The following is a 20,518-nucleotide window of genomic DNA, read 5'->3' on the forward strand; positions in this document are numbered from 1 at the left end:
GGGGCAATGTGAATAATGACTAGATGTTTTCTATCCAGAAACAGTGTGGGAGGTGTGTGATAATAGTACTGTGGGTCTTTGCTTATTAGAGTCCTTATCTTCTGAAGGTACACACTGATGTATTTCCCCATGAGACTGTATGTCTTGGAATTGCTTCAGAATGACCCCAGAGACCGGGCAGCAGGAAGCGGGCAGAAGCAGGCACGTAACCAGACTGGCCCAAGCTGCACATCTTGAATGGGTTGCGGGTACATGGAAACCCGTCATACAGTCTCCACACTTTTTCAAAGGTAAAACAGTCTGCACAGTAAAAAGTGCTGAACATCTTGGGAGCTGATAAATAGTATTCATATGCAATAGATGTGAAAGGAAAGTGGCTTGCAGCCACTGCCCCAAGACAGTGGCCCAAATTGCTGTCCCAGCCGGTCAGAGGGAAGGCAGCGACTCTGTGGAGCTGGTTCCAGCAGAAGGCGTTAGGCTACAACGTAATCGGACAGGAGCCAAGCTGGGTTAGGCCCCATTCTCAGCTGCCGAAGGGCCCTTCTGAATGAAAGCACCAGCTCCTCGTCTCCTTGTCTTCAGTTACTGGTTACTGTGAACAAGCAAGTGGCTTTTAAAGAGCACACTGGAGAAATCTGTACTGGCGGTTAGTACAGACGAATGACTGGGTCTTGCCATAGCATTTATTAATCAGGCAGGTGGGCAGGAGTGGCCAGAAGAAAATGGAGCACAGTGACAACCTGAAGACAATGGAAAACCATCAGGAGACAGAGCCCTGGGGAAACCTAGAGGGCTCCAACGATACTGAGAAGTAGAGAGATTTCTCAGGCAGTGTGCTGGGGTTCTGACAGGCAGTACACAGGCTACTGCAAATACACTGCGAACACTAGCAGGGAGTCTCTGCACAATTCTGGATCTGATTAAAATCAGTGGAAGAGCTGTAAACCCTGGAGGCAGCGAAACCTGCATGGGGCTGGTGTGAGTGAGCCGGCAGGAACTCCATGGGCCGCAATGAGGACATATCTTTTACCTGTGATAATGTCTTCAATGGCACCATCTTTTCCTTCATAAACATGTCTGTTATCTTTAACTTGACGCCTTCTTAATTCCGCAATTAATTCTTGCTGCTGCCTCTTTGATTTGTGAGAAGGAGACTGAGAAGAAAGAAGCGGGGCAGGGATTAGTGGGACCTGCCCCCACCAGAGGTTTGAGAAAAGGCAGAATGCACCTCAGCGTCATGTTGCTGAGAAGCAGCCTACATCCAAAATCAGAAATAGCACCAGCCTGCACCGGGCGCAAACGGAGAAAAACCCAGAAAGCTTCTGGGAAGAAATCAAACTTTCACTGAAGAACCCACAAAAGTCCAGCTGGTAGCGAGGGGAAGGCTGGATCCTATGGTGATAACCCCTGACTTCTTAAAAAAATTTTCAAGATTTTATGTATTCACTTTTGTAGAGAGGGAAAGGGAGGGAGAAAGAAATGGAAAGAAACATCAACATGTGACGGGTTGCTTCTCACATGTCCCCAGTTGGGGACCTGGCCCACAACCCAGGTATGTGCCCCAACCAGGAACCAAACCAGCGACCTTTTGGTTTGTAGGCCAGCACTCAGTCCACTAAGCCACACCAGCCAGAGCAATCCCTGCCTTCTTGAACTCTGGCGCACAGGGTCATGGTGAAAACTGCTTTGATCTGTCAGCCTTTATGGTCTTCCCCTCTGATGTTCCCCTCCATGGAATGCTCCCCCCATTCCTCCCAGCAAAGCCCCAGCGCCAGCAGGCCAGCACCCGCGGCATCCCCAACCATGAAGCCTTCCCTGGACACGAAGCTGTCCCATCATCAAATATGGCCTCTCTGCACAGTATATCCAACTGAGATTTAAGGTCCAGATATCAGTAAACAGAAATGCTACACCAACATGCTCTTAGCCTCATTGCAGTTTTTGCTGAAAAAAGTTATTAATGAACAAATCTCCATCTGCCAAGTTCCCAAGCCCTAGAAGGATGGGACAAGGATCCTGTGCAAGTCTGGCTTTTGCCCATGTCTTCTGCTTGCCTCTGCGGAGCCACCACAGACCCCTCACACAGGCTGTCGCCGGAGCCAGGGCTCCTCACCTTCGGATCCTGCTGCTCCATCAGAGCTTCCTGCTCCAGGAGTTTCTCCATGAGCGCTTGCTCCTGCTTTTTCCTCAGCTCGTTCTCCTCTTCTGCTTGCTGGGTAAAGGCAAAAGAACCAAAACATACATCAGTGGAAACAGCAGTAGATTCTTAAGTCATTCTGCAAGAATCCTTGGTGAGCCAGGAAGCAGAGTAAATGGGAGGTTCAGAAGATCTACACTTTGTGACTGTATATCACGCTGATGCGGAGCTTCCCTGTCTGTCCCTGTGACACCTCTTCGCAATAAAGGAGCTGAGATTTACCTCAGCCAGAAGCCCTTTCCTGGTCCCTGCTTGCACAGTCACTTAGTCCCAGTCCCAAAGATGGGGAGGGCACCTACCTAATTGGCAGCTCTACTCAGTGACTTTCGAGTGAGCTTGTTTTGCTCCCAGATTCTGTCCACCTACCTAAAGCTTCTCTGACTCCTCAGATGCCTCTCCTTCCGCCCTTCATTAGTGGAAGACCTCCACTCCCTTGCTTCTTGTCTCCATCAGGGGCAGAGTGACTAGCCTGACAAATTTGGGACAACAAGTCAAACAGGCTCGCCTCAACTCAGCCCTCCTGGCACCCTCTTCTGAAGTCAGCCTCCCCAAAGAGACTTCTAATAGTCTAGCTGGGAACTGGTTAAGTCACCTAATTTAGGGCTATGGGAACTCACATATACTCCAATCCAGTTTTTTATCAGTAATAAAGTTCACATTTTGATCTCTCTTGCTTTTGTCTTAAGTTTCATTGTGGACTGAACCCGAGAAGGGAGAGGTGGACACCACCCTAAAACCCCTCTGTGCCTCCGTGCACAGAGTCCCTGGGCCAGGGCCAGGTCAGCCTGTTGCTCATCACGCACAATCTGGGGCAAGTGACACGGCCTGCAACCTCCCTGCCTGACAAGTGCCTCCTGGAGCCAGCTAACAGGGCCACTGCGAGATGCTGTGGAAGGGGCACCCTGACAGGTTCTGACCCAGGACACCCCACAGGCCCCCCAAGGCAGCCTCTTGTTTCCCTCTGCTCTATACACGACGGCCCTGCTGAAGCTTCGGGCTTGGAGACCAATCGGACCAAGTCACTTCCCAGCTTGTCTTAATATTATACAATTTAAAAATAGCTGGTATTTTCTCTTTAGACCTGAGACTTACAATTTTTTACGTGGAAAGATGTGGCCCCAGCACGTAACAGGAGCCACCTGGGGCCATCTCTGTAGCACACTAGCCCCAGCAGCCAGCGGACCCCGGAGCACCATGGTCAGCAGATGGTAACCAGCAACCTCGTTGCCCCTGGCTCCTGTCCTGCACAAGAACTCTGCACTGTGTCTGTGTTTGTCCTCACTTCCAAGGACACTTTCCTTCCGCAAACAGCTAGTGCTGTCACTGCTATGAGACGCCTCGCTGAGAGAAGATGGCTCAATACTGTCATCTTTTGAGTCTCAATAAAAGGCCCAAGGGGGGTTGTCCAAAGCCGTCAGCCTCTAGTGGTGCTGCACAGGAGGCCCACTATTTCCAAAAGGATATTTCTCAAAAATGTAAAAGGAGGAACCAGAAAATGCTGAATCATCTTCTGGAGGGCAGGCCCCTTGCAGTACAGGCTTCCCCCACTAGATTAGTATTCTAGGGACCCGTCTGTGTCAGTGTGCCAGCTGGTGGTGGTGTGAGAGGCTACGTTTCAGTGAAATGTTCTGAGACTCTGTATGTGTCTGCCCATCTCACGATGGGTGATTTATGAGCGCACCCGCCCACACCGCACCGGGTGTTCAGCAGTTTTTGACCAAAACCCATGCCCCACCTTCCCTACTCACCCGATCTCACCCCAAGTGTTTTTTTGTTTGTTTCCCCAGATGAAAAAAGCCCTCAAAGGGAAGTTTTTTGCCAATGTGGAAGAGGTGAAACAAAAAACAGCAGAAGCACTAACAGGCATCAAAACTGATGTTCAAAAACTGGTTTGAGTAGTGGAGGAAATGTCTCAGTAGGTGTACTGCATCACCTGGGGAGTCCTTTAAAGGTGAGTGAAGTTTAAACATGTAAGAATAAATACACAATTTTTAATAAATAAATTCCAGGGGTTTTGTGGTCCCCACTCACAGATAACCATGAGGCACCCCCAACCCCTTACAATTGCCCCTCCCTCCCCAGCACTGCCCGGTTCTGGGTAGACAAGCCTGGAGGATGTGGACTGCAACCCCCTCCCGCCGCCCCCCGCCCCCCGCACTGAAATTCCCTAACTCCCCCCTGTCATTCTTCCCCAAGGGACAGATTCTTCTGACACAGGCCTCTTTGAAGCATGTGCTTTTTTTTTTTTTTTTTTTAGTTAAAAATGCTTCCTTTATTACATAAAGCCAATACAGCTAATTGGCTTTGCAGCTAATTCGAAATTAAACTGTTTGTGTATCTCTATATTGTTCAAAGTGTTATGCTGGGATGTTAAAGACAATCACTTCCAAGTGTCATCAGGTAGCGGCTTTCTGTGGGAACCATCATTTGTCTTACCAGCTCCCATTTCACACACAACTGACAAATTGCTCTAGGATATTAAGAAGCTCTCCCAGGCCCCATAGTAAACACATACCTAATACTCCCACAACTTAATTGTGCCAGAAGCAATGAAGTTCTGAAGAAGACACAAAAGCTATCACAAGTGTCCCAGCTTATCAATATACTGTTTTATCATTTTCATTAACAAACTGTAGTTCAATGGAGCCCTAATTTGCATTATAATTTGTGGTTACAAGATACTACACATTCTCCTGAGGACACATCATGAGTGTAAAGATGAAAGGTCATCTCAGAAGAGTCTCCTGAGTAGTAAGGGGAGAGCTTTTCCCAGATGCAAGTAGGTGTTTCCTGTATTCCAACTACAGGCTTGAAATGGTGCTTTGCAAGACCAGTGCTGATTATAAAAGTGTACACAATTCTGAGACGGTCTTTATTACACATGTGGTAGAATTAAAAAGACTGCCTAATTTAATCTTACTGTAATTAGTGTTATTACATACATGTTGTGAGAATTATCTTCCATTATTCAGTTTAGCTTGAGAGAATAGAAAATTTGAGCAAAAATTATAACCAGATTATGACCAGTTCTCTAAAGAAACAAAGTGATTGCTGAGGTTAACAAAGATGCAATAATGCCCTTCATATGACCTTATACTGTTTTGTGAACTGCATTACTAAAAATCATGAGCTCAGCAAAAATCTTTACAAGCCAGCTCATTAAAAATAGGTATTTGGCCAGTAAGGATTTAATTTCACACCAATAAAACTTCAGATTTTAAATTTATTTATGCCTGTTTGCTTGCACATGTTTATAGAATATTTAATTTACCCTAACAGATGACAAGATAGTTCCCCCTCGGTGAGACTCTGGTCCAAATATATTTGCTTTACTTATACAGTAAGAGGATAACGTTAAACACGGAAGCTTTTGATTTGTGGCACTGAACAATGATCTACACAGGGCATCCTTCAAAAGCTACAACTAAGGATCCACCTAGCTTTTCAGCAATACAAGCCCGATTGAGGTCTTCTGGCCCATTTGCTTGACATTCATGTTTTATGCCTTGAAATTTCTTTTTGATTGCATCCTTGGAGCTTGCATAGATCATTTTACTTTTCAGAGGTGGTAGTTCTGGAGCCCACAAAAAAAACATCAACTCCTCTTTTCTGGATTCCTTGGTTTCAAAGCTTGCATCATACAAAGCATAGCAATAATCCTTCTCAGGAAGCATTGAGACAAAATGCTTGAAAGATCAGTTATAGTTACACCAAAATCTCCAACCAAGATCTCTTTGCTGCCTTCTACAATGATGCACTTTTTGTCTGCACTGAGACAAAAAATGACAGCCTTCTTTCTTTTCTTGATTTCTTCTGGTGTGGAGCACTTCCTAACTTTCATGTCATAAAAAAATGCGACATACTTCATCAGCAGCTTACACTCCTGAGGCCATCTTTGCCGTGGCAGTAGCACAGACATGGGGGAAGAAGTCGGCGGATGCCGAGTCTGCTGAACGTCCTCCCCAGGGAAGCTGGACAGAGCGACAAACCGAGAAGGCTACGCAAGGCACGAGCTTACCAAGAGGAGGCATGTGCTTTTCCAAGACCATGAGCCTGGACTATGGGAGAGGGTCTCCCATTTAAAGGATGGGAGGGCCACTGCTGGTCTCTGTGAAGAGAGCAGCTGTCCTTCCAGCTGCCATCTTCAGTCTGCACTAGAAAAGTGTCAGTCTAGATGGCCAGAAGGCCCGGGCAGGACTAACACCGGAGGCTGTTCCTGACCTCAGCTACAGCATCGTGCCCCAGGCCAGGGCTCACTCCTCTTACCTGTTCAACACCGGGGCGGGGTGGCTGAACATTCTAAGTCCTTCAACATGCCTGCGAGGGCAGACAGTCAAGGGGGCAGCAATGACCTTGGAGCACCTCGCCTGCCCTGAGGAGCAGCCTGAGCCCCAGCACTGGCTGTGTGGAGACTGGGAGCATGACGGGCTGAGGGCTCCAGAGCGCTTAGCCTCCCCAGGCCAGAGACTGCTGCCTTGCTGCCCACCTGGCGTGCTGCCCCCAACAGTGCAGGCCTCCACAGAGCTGCTGAGACTCAGATCCGGCTCTGAGAAGGCACCCTCTTGAAAAACTCATGCCAAGGAAGGCTCCGAAGGACAACATGCCCTGCTTACCTTATAGGCCTTCACAAACCGGACAAACACAGGAAAGAAGACAGAGGGTGGTGTCGTCTTGGGGTTTTCTCCAAAATACTTCACCACATCATCAAAGGCATCCTGTGGAAAAGCAGGTTTCTCTTGAATTCCATTAGTTCCAGCATTTGAGCCTGATGCTCTGGATGACGAGCTGCCGCAAAGCAGCAGTGATGACACAGGATCCTGCCGCTGCTGAATCTGCCCTGCCCTCCTCCCATGGTTCCCTGCAGCCCGAGGTTCCTCCCAGTGCCTGCTCAGAGGCAGCCAGAGTGCGATGGTGCTGAAGGAATCCTCTGTGAACCATGCTACTTCCATACACACGTGTGCACGTGTGCACGTGTGCACACAAACACACACACACACGGGCTCCTGTTCTTTCAAGAGCTTTCTAAGGCCACTGCAGAACTTAAAACCAACAAGGGTAGAAGGGATCTTACGAGTCACTCAGACTCTACCCCACAACTTGCTGCTGCGCTGCTCCTTCCAGTGCCCCACCCCCCCAGGGGCACTCTGGGGTCTGCAGGCCCTGGTCCACGTCAGCCAGCCAGCCTCAAACGGGAGCCTTCACCATGTCCACTTTCTGAGTCTGCACAACATGCTGCCTTCCCTTCTAGGATGGCATACAGTCAGCCCTGGCTGTTTGTCAAGTGTGTAGACTTGACCCCAGGGTAGTGTAAGATTTCAAGGTCAAAGGCCTACAGAAACCCAACACACTGGGAACACTGCTTCACTGAGCATGGGGCTGGATACATTTTGGTTGAACTGAATGCAGGACTCACACACGGGAAACCTGGAAGTAGAAGGGGAGGGGTTGGGGAGGGAGGGCCTCTAGAGGAGAGGGTAAGACCCCCAAATTAGAGAGGACAGTAAACAAGACAGGGGCTCTCTGGGTACAATAGTTGAAAAGATCCCTCTGTCCCTACCCAATAATCATTAGCTACATAAGAATTCTACCTTCAGTAGACAGAGAGCAATTTCCCTCCAAATCTTAGGCCAGCACCCCAGGTGGCTTTACAGTGTTCCATCAGTTCTACTTTGTGGGTGTCCAGGGGCACAGATACCGACCTGGGCGATCTTGGCGTCATCCTGCAGCTTCTTCAACTTCCCCTCATTGTTGAGAATGAACTCCTTCAGTAACGTGTTGTGGTCGTGCATGGTGTACTCCCTCTTGGTCAAGTCCATGCCCCTCTGGAGCTCCTTCACATCCAGTAAAACATTCTCAAGGGAGACTGAAGTAGAGAAAGCAATGTTCCCATGAACCTTAACCAGGCAAGTCAAAACCACAGGGGTTCCGGCTCGAAAGCCGAGTTCCCAGTGGATCCCTAGGGTTACTCAAGGGTCTAGATCTCATTTCCAGCTTTTCAAGTAGAGATCTTTAATATAAATAACTTAGCAAGTGCTCACTATCAGGCACTGAATTAAATTCTTTACATGCAATAATTCCTTTGTACCATTAGCCCACTTTACCTGCAAGAAAAAGCAGCATAAGGTGGTTATGTGGTCTGCCCTAGGTTACATGGCTGGGGGGTGGCAGAGACAGAGTTCAGACAGCAGCCAGGGACTCCACCTTCTGTGCTGTTGCACAACTATTCCATTTCTCTTACAGGAGATGACGGCCTATTGGCAGGGCCCACAGAGGTGAGATCTTAACACTTTGAATTCCTTGCATTTCTATGGCTGTCCAGGAGGGGGTAGCATTTTACCTGTTGAACTTCAGTTGTACTGACCATTCAGACCCAAGACAGCCTTGGACAGCTTCTTATATTGTTCAACAGTCCTTCCCTGCCTCAGAAGGATTTATTAGCATGACCTTTTCCGTGCAGCTTGTGGCCACCTCCTAGAGCAGGTGGGCCCCTGGAGCCTCCTGCAGACGGTCCAGGCCCTGCTCTGGCTCCCTACTGCCTGACTCAGCTCTGCACTTAGATGGATTGCAGAAAAACGCGGCATGCTTTCCCCTCACTAGACTCACACCGTCTTATTCATCTTTGACTCCTCAATGCTAGGGACAGTGCCAAGGCCCACTGGATCCACACAGCGGTGGGGGAAGGAATGAGTGAGAGCACAAGGATCCGGGCCAGCTCACCGGGGCACCAAGAAGTGAGCACAGAAACAATGCAACCAGAGAGTTCCTCTATCCCATTTTCCCCAACTGATTTTTTTCAAATGACACTTTTGGGGAATCTCATTTGGGCAAAAAAATAGTGCTAATTAATAAGCTAGCAATTTTTAAAAACTTTTAAAAAAATTAGACTTGTGACACAGAAGAAGTCTAATTTAGGCAAAGGACGGCTTGAAAGGAGGAAAATCACTCCACCAGAAGGAAGCACCTCAGGGAGCCCGGGGCCCGGGGACCCCCACGCCGGTGCTGCACTGCACAGCCCTCCACAGCCACACCGCCGCTTCCACCCGCCCCTCGGTCTCCACCGCGGCCTCAGCAGCACCCATCCCAGTGACAGCACATCACCTCATTCACCCGTTCACTCGTCATTCGCTCATTCCAGTGTTCGTGTTCTCATTCATTTATTCCCAAGACCAATTTCTCAGGAGCAAAATAATTATAAAGATAAGTAACACTTAAACACACAAAGAACATTTTGAAGGTTGCCAGACTGGGGAGACGAGGTAAAAAAGGTGAAAGGGATTAAAATGAACAAGCTGCCCATTACAAAAGTCGTCGTGGGGATGGGCAGTACAGTGTGGGAATGCAGTTAGCACCCCTGAAACAGCTACGAGGGTGTCAGGCGTAGGCTCATGGGGGGAGCTTGGCTGCACACCTGAAACCACTGTAATACTGAATACCAACTGTAATTGAAAAATAAATTTAAAAAAGATAAATAAAACTTGATTAAGCCTGTAAGTACACGGACATGCAAACTGCTAAATAACCTGGAAGACTCGATTCAGTAGTCTGGGGTAGGCCTCAGGAATATGAATGTGTAATAACTACCATATTTCAAGACTGTAATTTGGGAATCACAGCCTGTACTCAATTCTGAGGTCAATTTGCATGTTTTCCCTCTTTCTAACCTAATATTCTTTTGAGAAGACATGGTACTTACATGATACACTGTATGAGAAGACAACCTAGGTCTGGATTCTAGTCCTGTTTCTGTTACTTGTGACCCATATGATGTGGAGCAAGACATTTAACCTCTAAAAAGGTCCGTTTTCTCATCTATAACACTGGAATACAATTACTGAGAACAGCACAGCTCTCTCAGAATCACTGATGCTTTAAAGGAGAAAATGCACACCTGTCATAGCAAAGTAACTACCAAGAAGTACTGATAAGTTAACTTGTTTCCAGGCCAAAGGCACGTGAAACATCACAAAATCAAAGTGTTTGTTGGAGGTAATTCTCAGATTCTCATTCTCTTATTTCAAACAACAGCAACAGAATAAAAAGGACAAAAAATGGAAGAGGGAAGGTACATGAAGCCCAGAAACCTGGATCTTTACAGAGAGGACCCCTTCATGTCCAATGTCATTACTGCTCCCAGGAATGGGCCACACCATGGCCCACCTGTTCCAGCTCAGAGCTGGATGCTTTGGCCGTGCCTCTTTGAAGAGGTTTTGAAGAGCATTATCTTAAGCAGGGGGTGGTGTCCCCATGACTTAAAGGCATTCACTACTGGTGAGTAGCAGTGAGAGCTAAAGATCAGTACCTGCAGCAGCTTTCTCCACATAATGAAGCTCATTATAAAATAGGGACACTTGGTGATATTTTTCTTTTACAACATTCGATATATAGTGCAACAGTGTTTGCTTTCGGTCTGTTGACTTTGTATCTAAAAGCTGAAAACAAAAGGGAATAGAGGTTAGAGAGACAGGTGGTGGGAGAGTCCCCCCATCAGATGACCTTTCCCCAAAGTCAACAGCAGAGCATAGGAGCCCCAACAAAACATTCCCACAGGAGATTCAAGATTGGGTTTGTTCCTTGGTGAACCAGCCCACTGACTTCTGAATAACTAGAGGACTTCCTGGGCAGGGATATGCTCGACTTTGGGGATGACTCTAAGCACCGGGAACTGGTCCCACACCTTCACGCACATGAACGCCCCCCACCCCACATCCGCTGTACCGCCTCTCCTGGCTTAAAAGCAGGGAGTCTCCAGCTCCAGTGCTCTCCAAAGTGAAGGTCCAGAGCCAGAGTGAGTGCTGAGCCGCAGCTGCGCACGGGTTCTCCCCACACCGCAGGGCCCTACGCTGCAATCTTTGCATTCACCTCGGCCCCACTTAGTCCCCAGCCTCTCGTGGCCCAAATCAGACGTGCCTACCGAAGCGTGGCTTTTCTGCGGGATGGAACTGTGACTGACTGGACACTCCCCATCAAATAACTACATCTCCCTCGAGGCTGAGGACTCAACCCACTGCCCCACCTTCTCACATGACAGCCACGTCAGACCCACACAGCCTGGGGGAGAGACTGCCACACTGGGTTTTCGCTAGTCCCATTTACAGAAGTCAGGTGACTCGGGAATGCAGAGCACCCTTCCGTCCAAGAAGGACACACAAATTTTTAAAGAAGTATAAAGAAGCAATTAAAAACAATTCCCTACTTCTATCTTTCCTCTCGGTAAATATCTCAACATATTTCTTTCAGTTTTTCCTACCTATTTTACATAGCTGAACTTGACCTGTACACTCGACTTACACCCTGCTTTCTTTTCTCAGCACAAAATGTTTCTTTGAAAATTAATTCTTCATTAATATTCTAACAGTAGAGAAAGAGTTCACCATATTAACTATTGTTGTACTATATTTAATCATTTCCCAAACTCTTGGCTCTTTATATTGTTGCTAATTATTTGCAATTATAAATCAAATATAGCACCCATCATTCAGACTCCTGAGGACAGGTTCCTAGAAATGGAAATAGTAGGTCAAAGGGTACCAATATTTTTAAGGTTCTAAGTGCTTATTGCCAAATGGTGTTCTGGGAACTGTGTACCAGTTGGTCGTCCCACTAGCAGAGAATCCTCATCGAAACAGCCCACCCCACTTCCAAGAGCACACGCTCGCTACCCCAAAACTTCATCTTTGCCAGCTGTTTTATCCCCCCTATAGCTGTTGTATTTCTTGTAGTCTACTCACCAGATCTAAACTCTGAAGTTTAAATCCGTAAACTGCTCCTCGTTTACTGCTATTCATATAGTTCCCCAGGGCCAAGATGATCTGCAGAAAAAGAGAGAGAGCAAAGGGAAGCCCATGAGCACAATTCCAGGCAGAGAAATGCAGTGGACAAGTCGGCTCTTCCATACCCATAGACAAGGAAAACTTCACTTGCCTCCAGAATTTTCTTGAGTTTTTGAGATGACTTTATAGAGACAGATGCTGCTATAATTGAGTGCAGTTGCTAGATTCCAGTCAAAGGAAAGGAGGGGAGAAAAAAAAGATGTTACAAATGGGCAACTCTAATTGGAAACTAAAAATTAACACAGGGGAAAACAGGCCTGCATTTGGACCTTAAAGACTTACTACTGAGATTTCATTTTTCCTAAACATAAATTTAAGTTGCCTGCTAGGTATTAGGTAATGGAATCATTACATGCAAGCTCTTCTCTAAAAGTATTTGAAATAAGAAATAACATCAGAACTTGCCTATCACAAATCCCATAAGCAACGAGACTTAGTCAACAGCATCTTCTAGCACAACTCAACCCCCGGCCCTCCACTCCAGTCACGTAATACAACTCACACTTTTAAATCAGTGGGCTTTCTGAGAATGAAAACCAAACAGCGAAGGAATACAATCACCCTCCAGAAGCTCTCAGAACACATTTTGAACAGATGTACTACTATAATTGGTCATTAACTAAAGCTTATTTAGAAATAGAACTGGGAAAGAACTTTTTATGCTATTATGTTTATGATATTCATAAGTCTCTCCCAGATTAACACAAAGGAACAAGAGGTGGTTGGCTATTACTTCTGCGTCACTACTGTGTACTGTAGCACACTTCCAAGAATTAAGATGCCTGTGATAAACGTAATGCTTCTAGTCAAGCCTGTTGACTAAACATACGGGTTCGTTTTTGGAAATGGAAGTCACATTTTCAGTCTTGCCAACCCAACCAGAGAACTGGTACCCTCATGAGGGGACTAAATTTGGGAAAGTGGTTTGCCCTTGTCCTCCATGCTGACGTGCACTTTCAAATCCAGAGGGCTCCTGCAGACACAGAAAACCGCACTCCTAAGGGAGAGCGGCAACGTGGAAAATGGAAAGTCACCCTTTCCAAATTTACTCAGCATATGCAACAGGGAAAAGGCTGGCTGACGTAAACATGGCATCCAGAAAGTCCTGAGAAGGAGTCTTCAGAGCCCACAGCAGTAAGTGCAATTCTGAGAGGCTGAAATGAGCAAAAACAATTCTGCATCTCTTTGGACCTCCTCCCCGCCAGTCGGTCCACTCACAGGAGTCAGCATCTGAATGCTTTCGGCAAAGTTCCCGATGAAGGCCATAATGGTCATCTTCTGCAGGAGCCTCTCAATTTTACTGAACTGCATCATGAACCGGTCTTCGTCTGACAAGTTCTCCACGGGCTTCCTCTCCCGCTCGTAGAGCCGGAGCACTTTCACCTCATTCTCAGTTGGCAAGAACCTCATCAGACACTCCACAAAGTCTACAGGCAGTGTCTTCAAGTCAAATCTGAGGACAGATGTGGGCCTGTCAGTGTTGGGGAGAAACCCCCTACCCTTTGCACCACACCCCCACCTGGTCCAGCTCATGAACCACCAAGTCCACTCTTCATGGTTGGATGGTGATGATGCCCCCGTGTGACAACTGCCTCCTGACTGTGCATCAAGTACTCTCATTGGTCCTTCCTGAAAACCTGGGCCTTGTCACATCACCACACCAGTTTTTAAGCTGTTAGCAAACCTCTAACCCTCTAGAACTCAGCAGTAAATGGCAGCAGGAGGCAGCAGAGGGAGGCAGAAACATCTGATGGTTAAGTCATTCAAGGACATGGTTCTTGGGAATGCTATATACTGCTAATGGGCACATTAATATTATACATACAATCACAGAATATCAGGTGAACTTTGTCACAAATATTTCAATTAAACCAATAGCCTACTATATATTTTCTTCTTTTAGGGAAAAAAATGCACCCAAATGCCTACTCCATGTGGATATTTTGGCTTAATTGTATGCATCCTTTGGAGGAATACCAGGTTTTTGTGGATGTATGCTCAATTTGATCAAGCAAAGTATGTGTTACAATCTCTACTTTATTCTCCGGACAATCCTTGTTCAGCAAAATAATATAATTATATATTTAATGATCATGACAAACAAGGTATATAAAAATTAAAAACCAAAGTGCATGTCAGGTTCCAACATCAGAAACTAGAACAGACTGTAAGATGCACGAGACCACCAGGTTACGGTCCTGGCTAAGGACACAAAATTGGAACAAAAGCTTTCTCAGGGCCATGCACTGCTGTAGGAATCCCTGATCAAAACTGATGAAATGCCAATTCACCATGACTTAGTTCCTTAAACATCTAGCAGCATCCTTATCACACTTGAAAGTAACCATGGCCATAAGAGGCGTAAAAATATTCTTCTAACAATGAAGTTAAATAAAACCAATGCCTTCCCTGCTATTTAAGGATGAAAATAAAACAAACAAACAAACAAAAAACACTGAACTTTGTTTAAAATGTCCTGGCAGCACTATAAGCAACAGCAATCACATTCTTATTGTTATAAATTAAAATATGCATCTGTATTATAAGTGCATCTGGTGTCTAACTTTATCATCTGTAAATGCCATCAAATTTGTATTCAACAAATCTGCCTAAAATTCAAATACTCCAGAGAAAACTGACATTATCTCCCTTTTCTTAGCATCTGCAATACTGCACTCAGCTTTCCTTTCATGCAAGCTTTGCTGTAGACCTACATAAGAGAGCACACCAAGATAACAAACATCACAATCCCATTGTTATTCTTCTACAACCATTGTAATTACTCATTCTAACATGGCACTCCTGGGGATAATTTCTGGTCCACCTCTTCTGTGGTAACATTTTATTAAACTCTAAAGTTGAGTACATGTAACGGAGAGATTCTCTGCTGTGTGGATATCAAGAAGTGATCCATCTTTTTGCCTTAGATCCTGCCTCACTACTGAACTATTTATGTCACCTACCAATGCCTAACTCTTGTGTTCTGATCCTAAATTTACTAAAACACTGTTTTCTGGAAAGCCTTGAACTTACACATGAATAGCTCTACAGATCTCATCGGCAGTCTTGCCAGCTTTCCTCAAGGTTATGGCAAGGTTTTTGGCCCTGTTTGCTTCCAGTAACGTCACTCTGTTGGATCCCTTCTGTGGTATCTTCTGTTTGCTTGAAGAAAGGTCAATGGCAGGACCTTGGGCTTTTGTCTTAAAAATTTCCTCAAATTCATCCACGTTTAAATCCTGGGGTAGAGAGGACAAATGGATTATACTTAAAAAGTAAGTCAGGAAGCTGCCACTTAGACAGCTTCTTCAGTGTCAAAGAACTCACTTTTTCTACTCAATACTTGCCTTTAACCGCAGCGGCCAGCTCTATCTTCCTATTTGTGTTTAAGTGTGACTTATGCCACATGTACAAACTCGAATGTCTAAAGGAGACAACTGATCCCACCAGCCAATTCAAATGCCTTTCAATAGTCAATTTGCAGGGAAGGCCACCACAGACTAAAATTATCCATCAAACCAGCCAGTGAGTGTGACTATTAAGTCCTTATTCACTTATAATTTAATAAAGAGTTTTATGCCCTTTTATAAGTTAAGGGCAAATATTGTGTCAGATATACATGAGGTCTGTCCAGAAAAAGTTCAGCCATTGTTAATATAATGAGAACGGTTTGCATGACATCGATGTAACCTGGCAGCCAGGGAGAGTAGACTGGAATGCACATGTGTGAACAATGATGACTTCATTGTACTAGTCAGTGGGGGTGGTAGATAGCCTTGAGTGAGCATGTGTACTGTGTTGCATTCAAAATAACTGAGCGAGTATAGCAAGGAATCTGCATCAAAATTTGTGTTAAGCCTGAACATTCCTCCAAGGAAACTATTTGGATGACTCAGAAGGCTGCAGAAATGGGCCACTCGTGATGGGCAGCTTCATCATGACAACGTACCCAGTCAGGCATCACATCTTGTGCAGGGTTTTTTTTTGCAAAACATCAAATCACCCAGGTGACTCAGTCCCCTTATAGCCCAGATTTGGTGCCCTGTGACTTCTGGCTTTTCCCAACACTAAAATAACCCTGTCATATTTTTCTGAATCTCATGTTGGTGAGATTCTCAGATTCATAGTTTTCTGAGAATCTCAGAAAACTATGTGAGGTCCCAAGGTACCTATTTTGAAGGGGACTTAAGTGTCATTGTCCTATGTACAATGTTTCTTGTATCTTGTATCTTCAATAAATGTTTCTATTTTTTCATGTTGCATGGCTAGATACCATCTGAACAGACCACATGTATTTTGTGGCATATATTAAAGATGTCCAAAACGATTTCATTTTAACAATTTTTATTATTATTTTTAATTTATTATTGTATTTAGTTGTATTTTCATTTAGTTGTATTTTCTCCCCACCCTCTCCAAACCCACACATTTTAACAATTTTTTAAACATACTTTAGAACCACCTTTCAAAGTAATATAAAATTCTATCCTCTGATATTATATATCCCTTTTTTCTTTACATCAAAGCACTTAAAACACTCGCCCTTCAATCACTGAAATTTCCAGAACAACAGCAAACCCACTGTGGCTTTGCCACACAGAGAAGGCCCCACACGTCTAACCAGCAATAAAGATACCTCCAGTATCCGCTCGTCATCAATTTCATTGAAGACTGTGCCATTTATCTGATTTGGCTTCAGGGCAACCCAGTTAAAAACTGGCATTCTGAATTTCGTCTTAATTGGCTTCTTAATTTTCACAGCTGCAGTAGTCAGAGAGAAGGAAATTAAGATTCCACCAAGACCCCGTGACCCTTAAGAATAATCAGACAACAGTCCCTGCAGATGACACCTGAACACTGGAGGAAGGAGGCAAGGGGTGTCCGAGTGCTTTAAAACATCACACGTGGCTTTGACCAGGCAATCTGAGGACATCGTTTGAGTGACTGATACAACACTGTGTTAAAGTTATCTAAGAGCCAGGGGCTGATTTTTTTTAATGCAGCAACTGTTTGTTGCATTACAGTCACAATATTAGGACAATGCTTAGGACAAAGTACCGGAGAACAAAAATTATTATTAATGTTACTAGACAGCAGAGAGGGCAAATACTCTGTGTTACTCAGTTTGATATTGGTGAGCATGAGTCCAATTTTGACATCCTAAATTCTTGGTTCTAGAACACACGTATCTCCAAACAAATTTTAAAAGATGACTGGAGACTGCAGACAGTGGCTCTCTACACCACCAAGAACGGAACATCAAGAATGCTGACTTTCAGCCAGAGCAGTGCATTCCCGGGGATGATTTTGATAATGGGGATTATATTGGCAGGCTGAGTTATTTCAACCAGATGAAAGGCCATGCATGGCCCCAAAGAGAAAATGTTTAAGACAGGAGGGGATACTGGGAAATCAGGGTCTGTATTGCTTTTTGAGAATGGCTACAGTCCCTTCCCCCCCTGAAGATCCAGTTCTCCTCAGGGGTCAGCTGTGTGTGATGAGAAGGTGTGGATGAACTCACTAAAAATACTGAAAACATCTCAGTAGAGAGGGAGGGCTCTATCTTTGAGGGGCCGAGGGGTCAGTGCCAACTCCTCTTACTTTGGGGAAATGAGCTAAAAAAGGCAATCCATTAAAAATTCCATTAGTTAATTGCATATCATAAAGAAGCCTTCCCAAGCCACTTAAAGTTATTTATATTCTCCCCTTCACACCCGTCCAGGGATGTCCACCTGCATTTGGGGGCTTTGCTACCAGCCGTCATTAGCCAAGGAAAGAGCAGGACTTCCGTGCAGAACAACAACGACAGAAACACAAAACACAAAACACACCTGGGCTTTTACCTGGCTGCCTGCCTCAGTGGCAGGTCACTGGAAAGGGGAGGCAGACAGCTCCTCTCATTCCTCCAGAGTTACAAAGGCCACACAGTAAACAGCAGGAATGTCATCTGATAAATCGACACAAAGGCATGCAGCAACACAGAAACACAGCTTTGCCGAACCAGGCCTTTCCACTACCAAAGGTGACACCTTAGTCCCTACTGCCCAACAGTGTTGGACTCCTCGCTGCTCTTCATCTTTGCCTACACGGCCCAGGAAAACCCATGTCCTTCATGAGATGCAGGATCAGACCCTCCCCTTGGCGGGGACCTCTGTGATGTTGAGAGAGAAGTGGGGAGCAGGGGAAGGGGCTGTGCTGGGATGTTTTCACAATCTGAGGTGAGGGGTCAGTGACATTTGGTTCCACCGATCCTCCTCAGTCACTGCAGGTCTCAGGACACTCACTGAAGTCATTCCTTTTGCAGCCACCCTACCTTTTTTAGCAACATTAGGAATAAGCCTGAAATCAGAACATAGGCAAAAAAGTTCTTTTCAGGAAGGTTATCCTGGCTTTAGAAAATGGATGGAGGGGTAATGGGGGAGGGAAGAGTCAGAGGAAGAGTAGCTTGTGGGTGACCTTGACCTACAGTGTTCAGGCTAAGGGACAGACCAGTGGGAGGGAAATGGAAAAATGGCACCCAGCAGTTTTTCCTTGTTTTGTGGAGCTTTCTTTTTTTCTCTCAGAATAAATCCAAAATCCTTCTAGAGCTGAGGCCTTAGATCCAACTGTGAAGATTAAACTAAAAGGGAAGGAAAAAAGCAGTCCTTTTCTCAGGGGGGCAGGAATGTGGCACATGATACAAGATGTCTGCTTGAAGGGCCATAATCTCTTCTATAGGCCCAACTACAAAGTGCGGGCAAACCTGGAACAGCAGCCAGTCAGCACCAAGACTGCCCGCAGACACAAAGCCAAATGCAATGGGTCAGTGAGAGATGGAGTGGAAGACGCCACGGCACAGTGTGACCGACAGGAGCACAAGGCAAATACGCAACACACTCAGTGAGGAGCAACCTACAGAAAAGCTTGATTGGCCCATCTTTTGTGGAAGCAGCAAGAACAAAGGAAATACAAAAAAAATTAGATATGGTTAGAGGCAAGTGGCTCAGCAGTTGACACACTCTTCGTACAGAGTTTCATGCTTCTTAGACGCATTTCACAAGGCAGTGCAGAGCCAAAAATTCATTTCCCTTTGGGCCTTCCTTAAAGACTTATTTGTTTTGTTTTTAAAAATAATCCTTTTTAGAAGAGGGGGAAAATGATTTCATTATGGTGGTGCCAAATAGCCATATTCAACTGTGCTAAGTATTCCTTAAGATATGAACAAGTCTTTAATGAAAAATAATCAGCCGGAGTCCACCTTCTCATGATGAAGGTCCAGAGCACATTCTGCCACTGAGGCAGCCAGGTGCAGGCTGCCCCGAGGTCTGTCACAGATGAACTACCTAGGAAATGGGGGCCGGGTCCATCTAGCATAGATTCGAGGAGGTGAGCCATATACTTCAAACGCACATTTCACAGCACTAACATTTCCTCTGTGAATGCAAAGAAAACTCAACTAAGTAAACCTAGGAGACCTCTTTCTGACCCTTGTTTGACCACCAAGAACACACCTGCTCACTGCCTGTTGAAGGGACAGATATCCTTTTGCCTACAGATCCAGGGACCTAGTGATGTCACAGGTTTCTGGCCTCCCAGGAGCCCTCACATATCATCTCAGCTCTGCCTCTGGCTCTGCTGGGACAGCATGACTCTGTCTGCCATCTTGATTCCAGACCGAGAGTGAGAGCGAGCGAGCGAGAGAGAGGGAGGGAGGGAGAGAGACAAGAGAGAGAGAGAGAGACAGAGAGACAGAGAGAGAGAGAGAGAGAGACAGCTAGTGAACACACTGGCAAAACATCCCACAACATGGGCTAGAACCACTGAGCATTAACAGCCAAGTAAAAGATGAGTCATGAAAAGAGATTAAAAGCCTTGTAGAAATGGTCCGCTGTCAAGCTACCAACACTCATACGGGGTCTTATAATCCTTACATCTTGTAAAACAGAACATCCTGTAATTACGTAAAGGGCACTTACAGCACTAAAGAGGAGTTTCTTCAGTCCCACTTACAATTCTCTAAATTGCACAGGACACAAAGGGGACAAGTTTCGATCATACCAACTCTAAAGGGCGCAGTGGGTAGAGAGTCCGAGGAACAGAGTTCCACACCACAAAACTGAGGGAAGCAATGGGACCAATAAATTGTTAAAATTAAGCAGACAGAAAAATTAACCAGGGAGGACAAGCCTCATTCAGAAGGGAGCTAGACCTACACCTCTCAGCCTGGTGGCTCTGCCGCTCCGCCAAGGCAGGCCTGAGTTCTGCGCTCGAGTTCAGGTGAGTTCGCACAGAGGCTGCAGCACACATGAGGACGCAGAAATCTTTACAGCTAAGACTGTTGGGGCAACGGGCTCAGAGAAGGACCGCAGCCTTGGAAATGGCAAGTGTCAGAAGGGCAGCTCTTCAGCAGAAGTAAGAGACCTCGCCAGGGGCTGCAGTGGATGAGGAGGCAGAACTGTCCAATGTCTCAGGGACAGCACAGCACAGCTCAGAGCAATTCCAAATGCCAGAACAC

The 20,518-nt window shown here is 45.8% G+C and overlaps 2 protein-coding genes across 6 annotated transcripts in view; both read right to left on the reverse strand.

Annotated features, from left to right (window-relative positions):
- FMNL2 (formin like 2) overlaps positions 1–20,518 on the reverse strand; it is a 303,140-nt gene that overhangs the window by 6,409 nt on the left and 276,213 nt on the right. For all 5 annotated transcript variants that reach the window (XM_036023474.1, XM_028510859.2, XM_028510862.2 and 2 more), the window contains 10 exons: positions 16,661–16,785; positions 15,061–15,263; positions 13,246–13,480; positions 12,119–12,187; positions 11,926–12,006; positions 10,497–10,626; positions 7,897–8,060; positions 6,811–6,912; positions 2,114–2,212; positions 1,031–1,154 (listed from right to left, as the gene is read on the reverse strand). In XM_036023474.1, coding sequence (XP_035879367.1) covers positions 1,031–1,154; positions 2,114–2,212; positions 6,811–6,912; positions 7,897–8,060; positions 10,497–10,626; positions 11,926–12,006; positions 12,119–12,187; positions 13,246–13,480; positions 15,061–15,263; positions 16,661–16,785 — 1,332 coding nt within the window. The remainder of the gene's footprint in view (positions 1–1,030; positions 1,155–2,113; positions 2,213–6,810; positions 6,913–7,896; positions 8,061–10,496; positions 10,627–11,925; positions 12,007–12,118; positions 12,188–13,245; positions 13,481–15,060; positions 15,264–16,660; positions 16,786–20,518) is intronic.
- Positions 4,722–6,226, reverse strand: LOC114495553 (destrin-like). Its single transcript, XM_036023476.1, is given in 2 exon segments — positions 4,722–5,891; positions 5,894–6,226. Coding segments are annotated over 2 exon segments (522 nt in total). The 5' UTR covers positions 6,117–6,226; the 3' UTR covers positions 4,722–5,592.

The sequence above is a fragment of the Phyllostomus discolor genome, chromosome 4, assembly GCF_004126475.2.
Source record: "Phyllostomus discolor isolate MPI-MPIP mPhyDis1 chromosome 4, mPhyDis1.pri.v3, whole genome shotgun sequence".
In the NCBI taxonomy this organism is placed as follows: Eukaryota; Metazoa; Chordata; class Mammalia; order Chiroptera; family Phyllostomidae; genus Phyllostomus; species Phyllostomus discolor.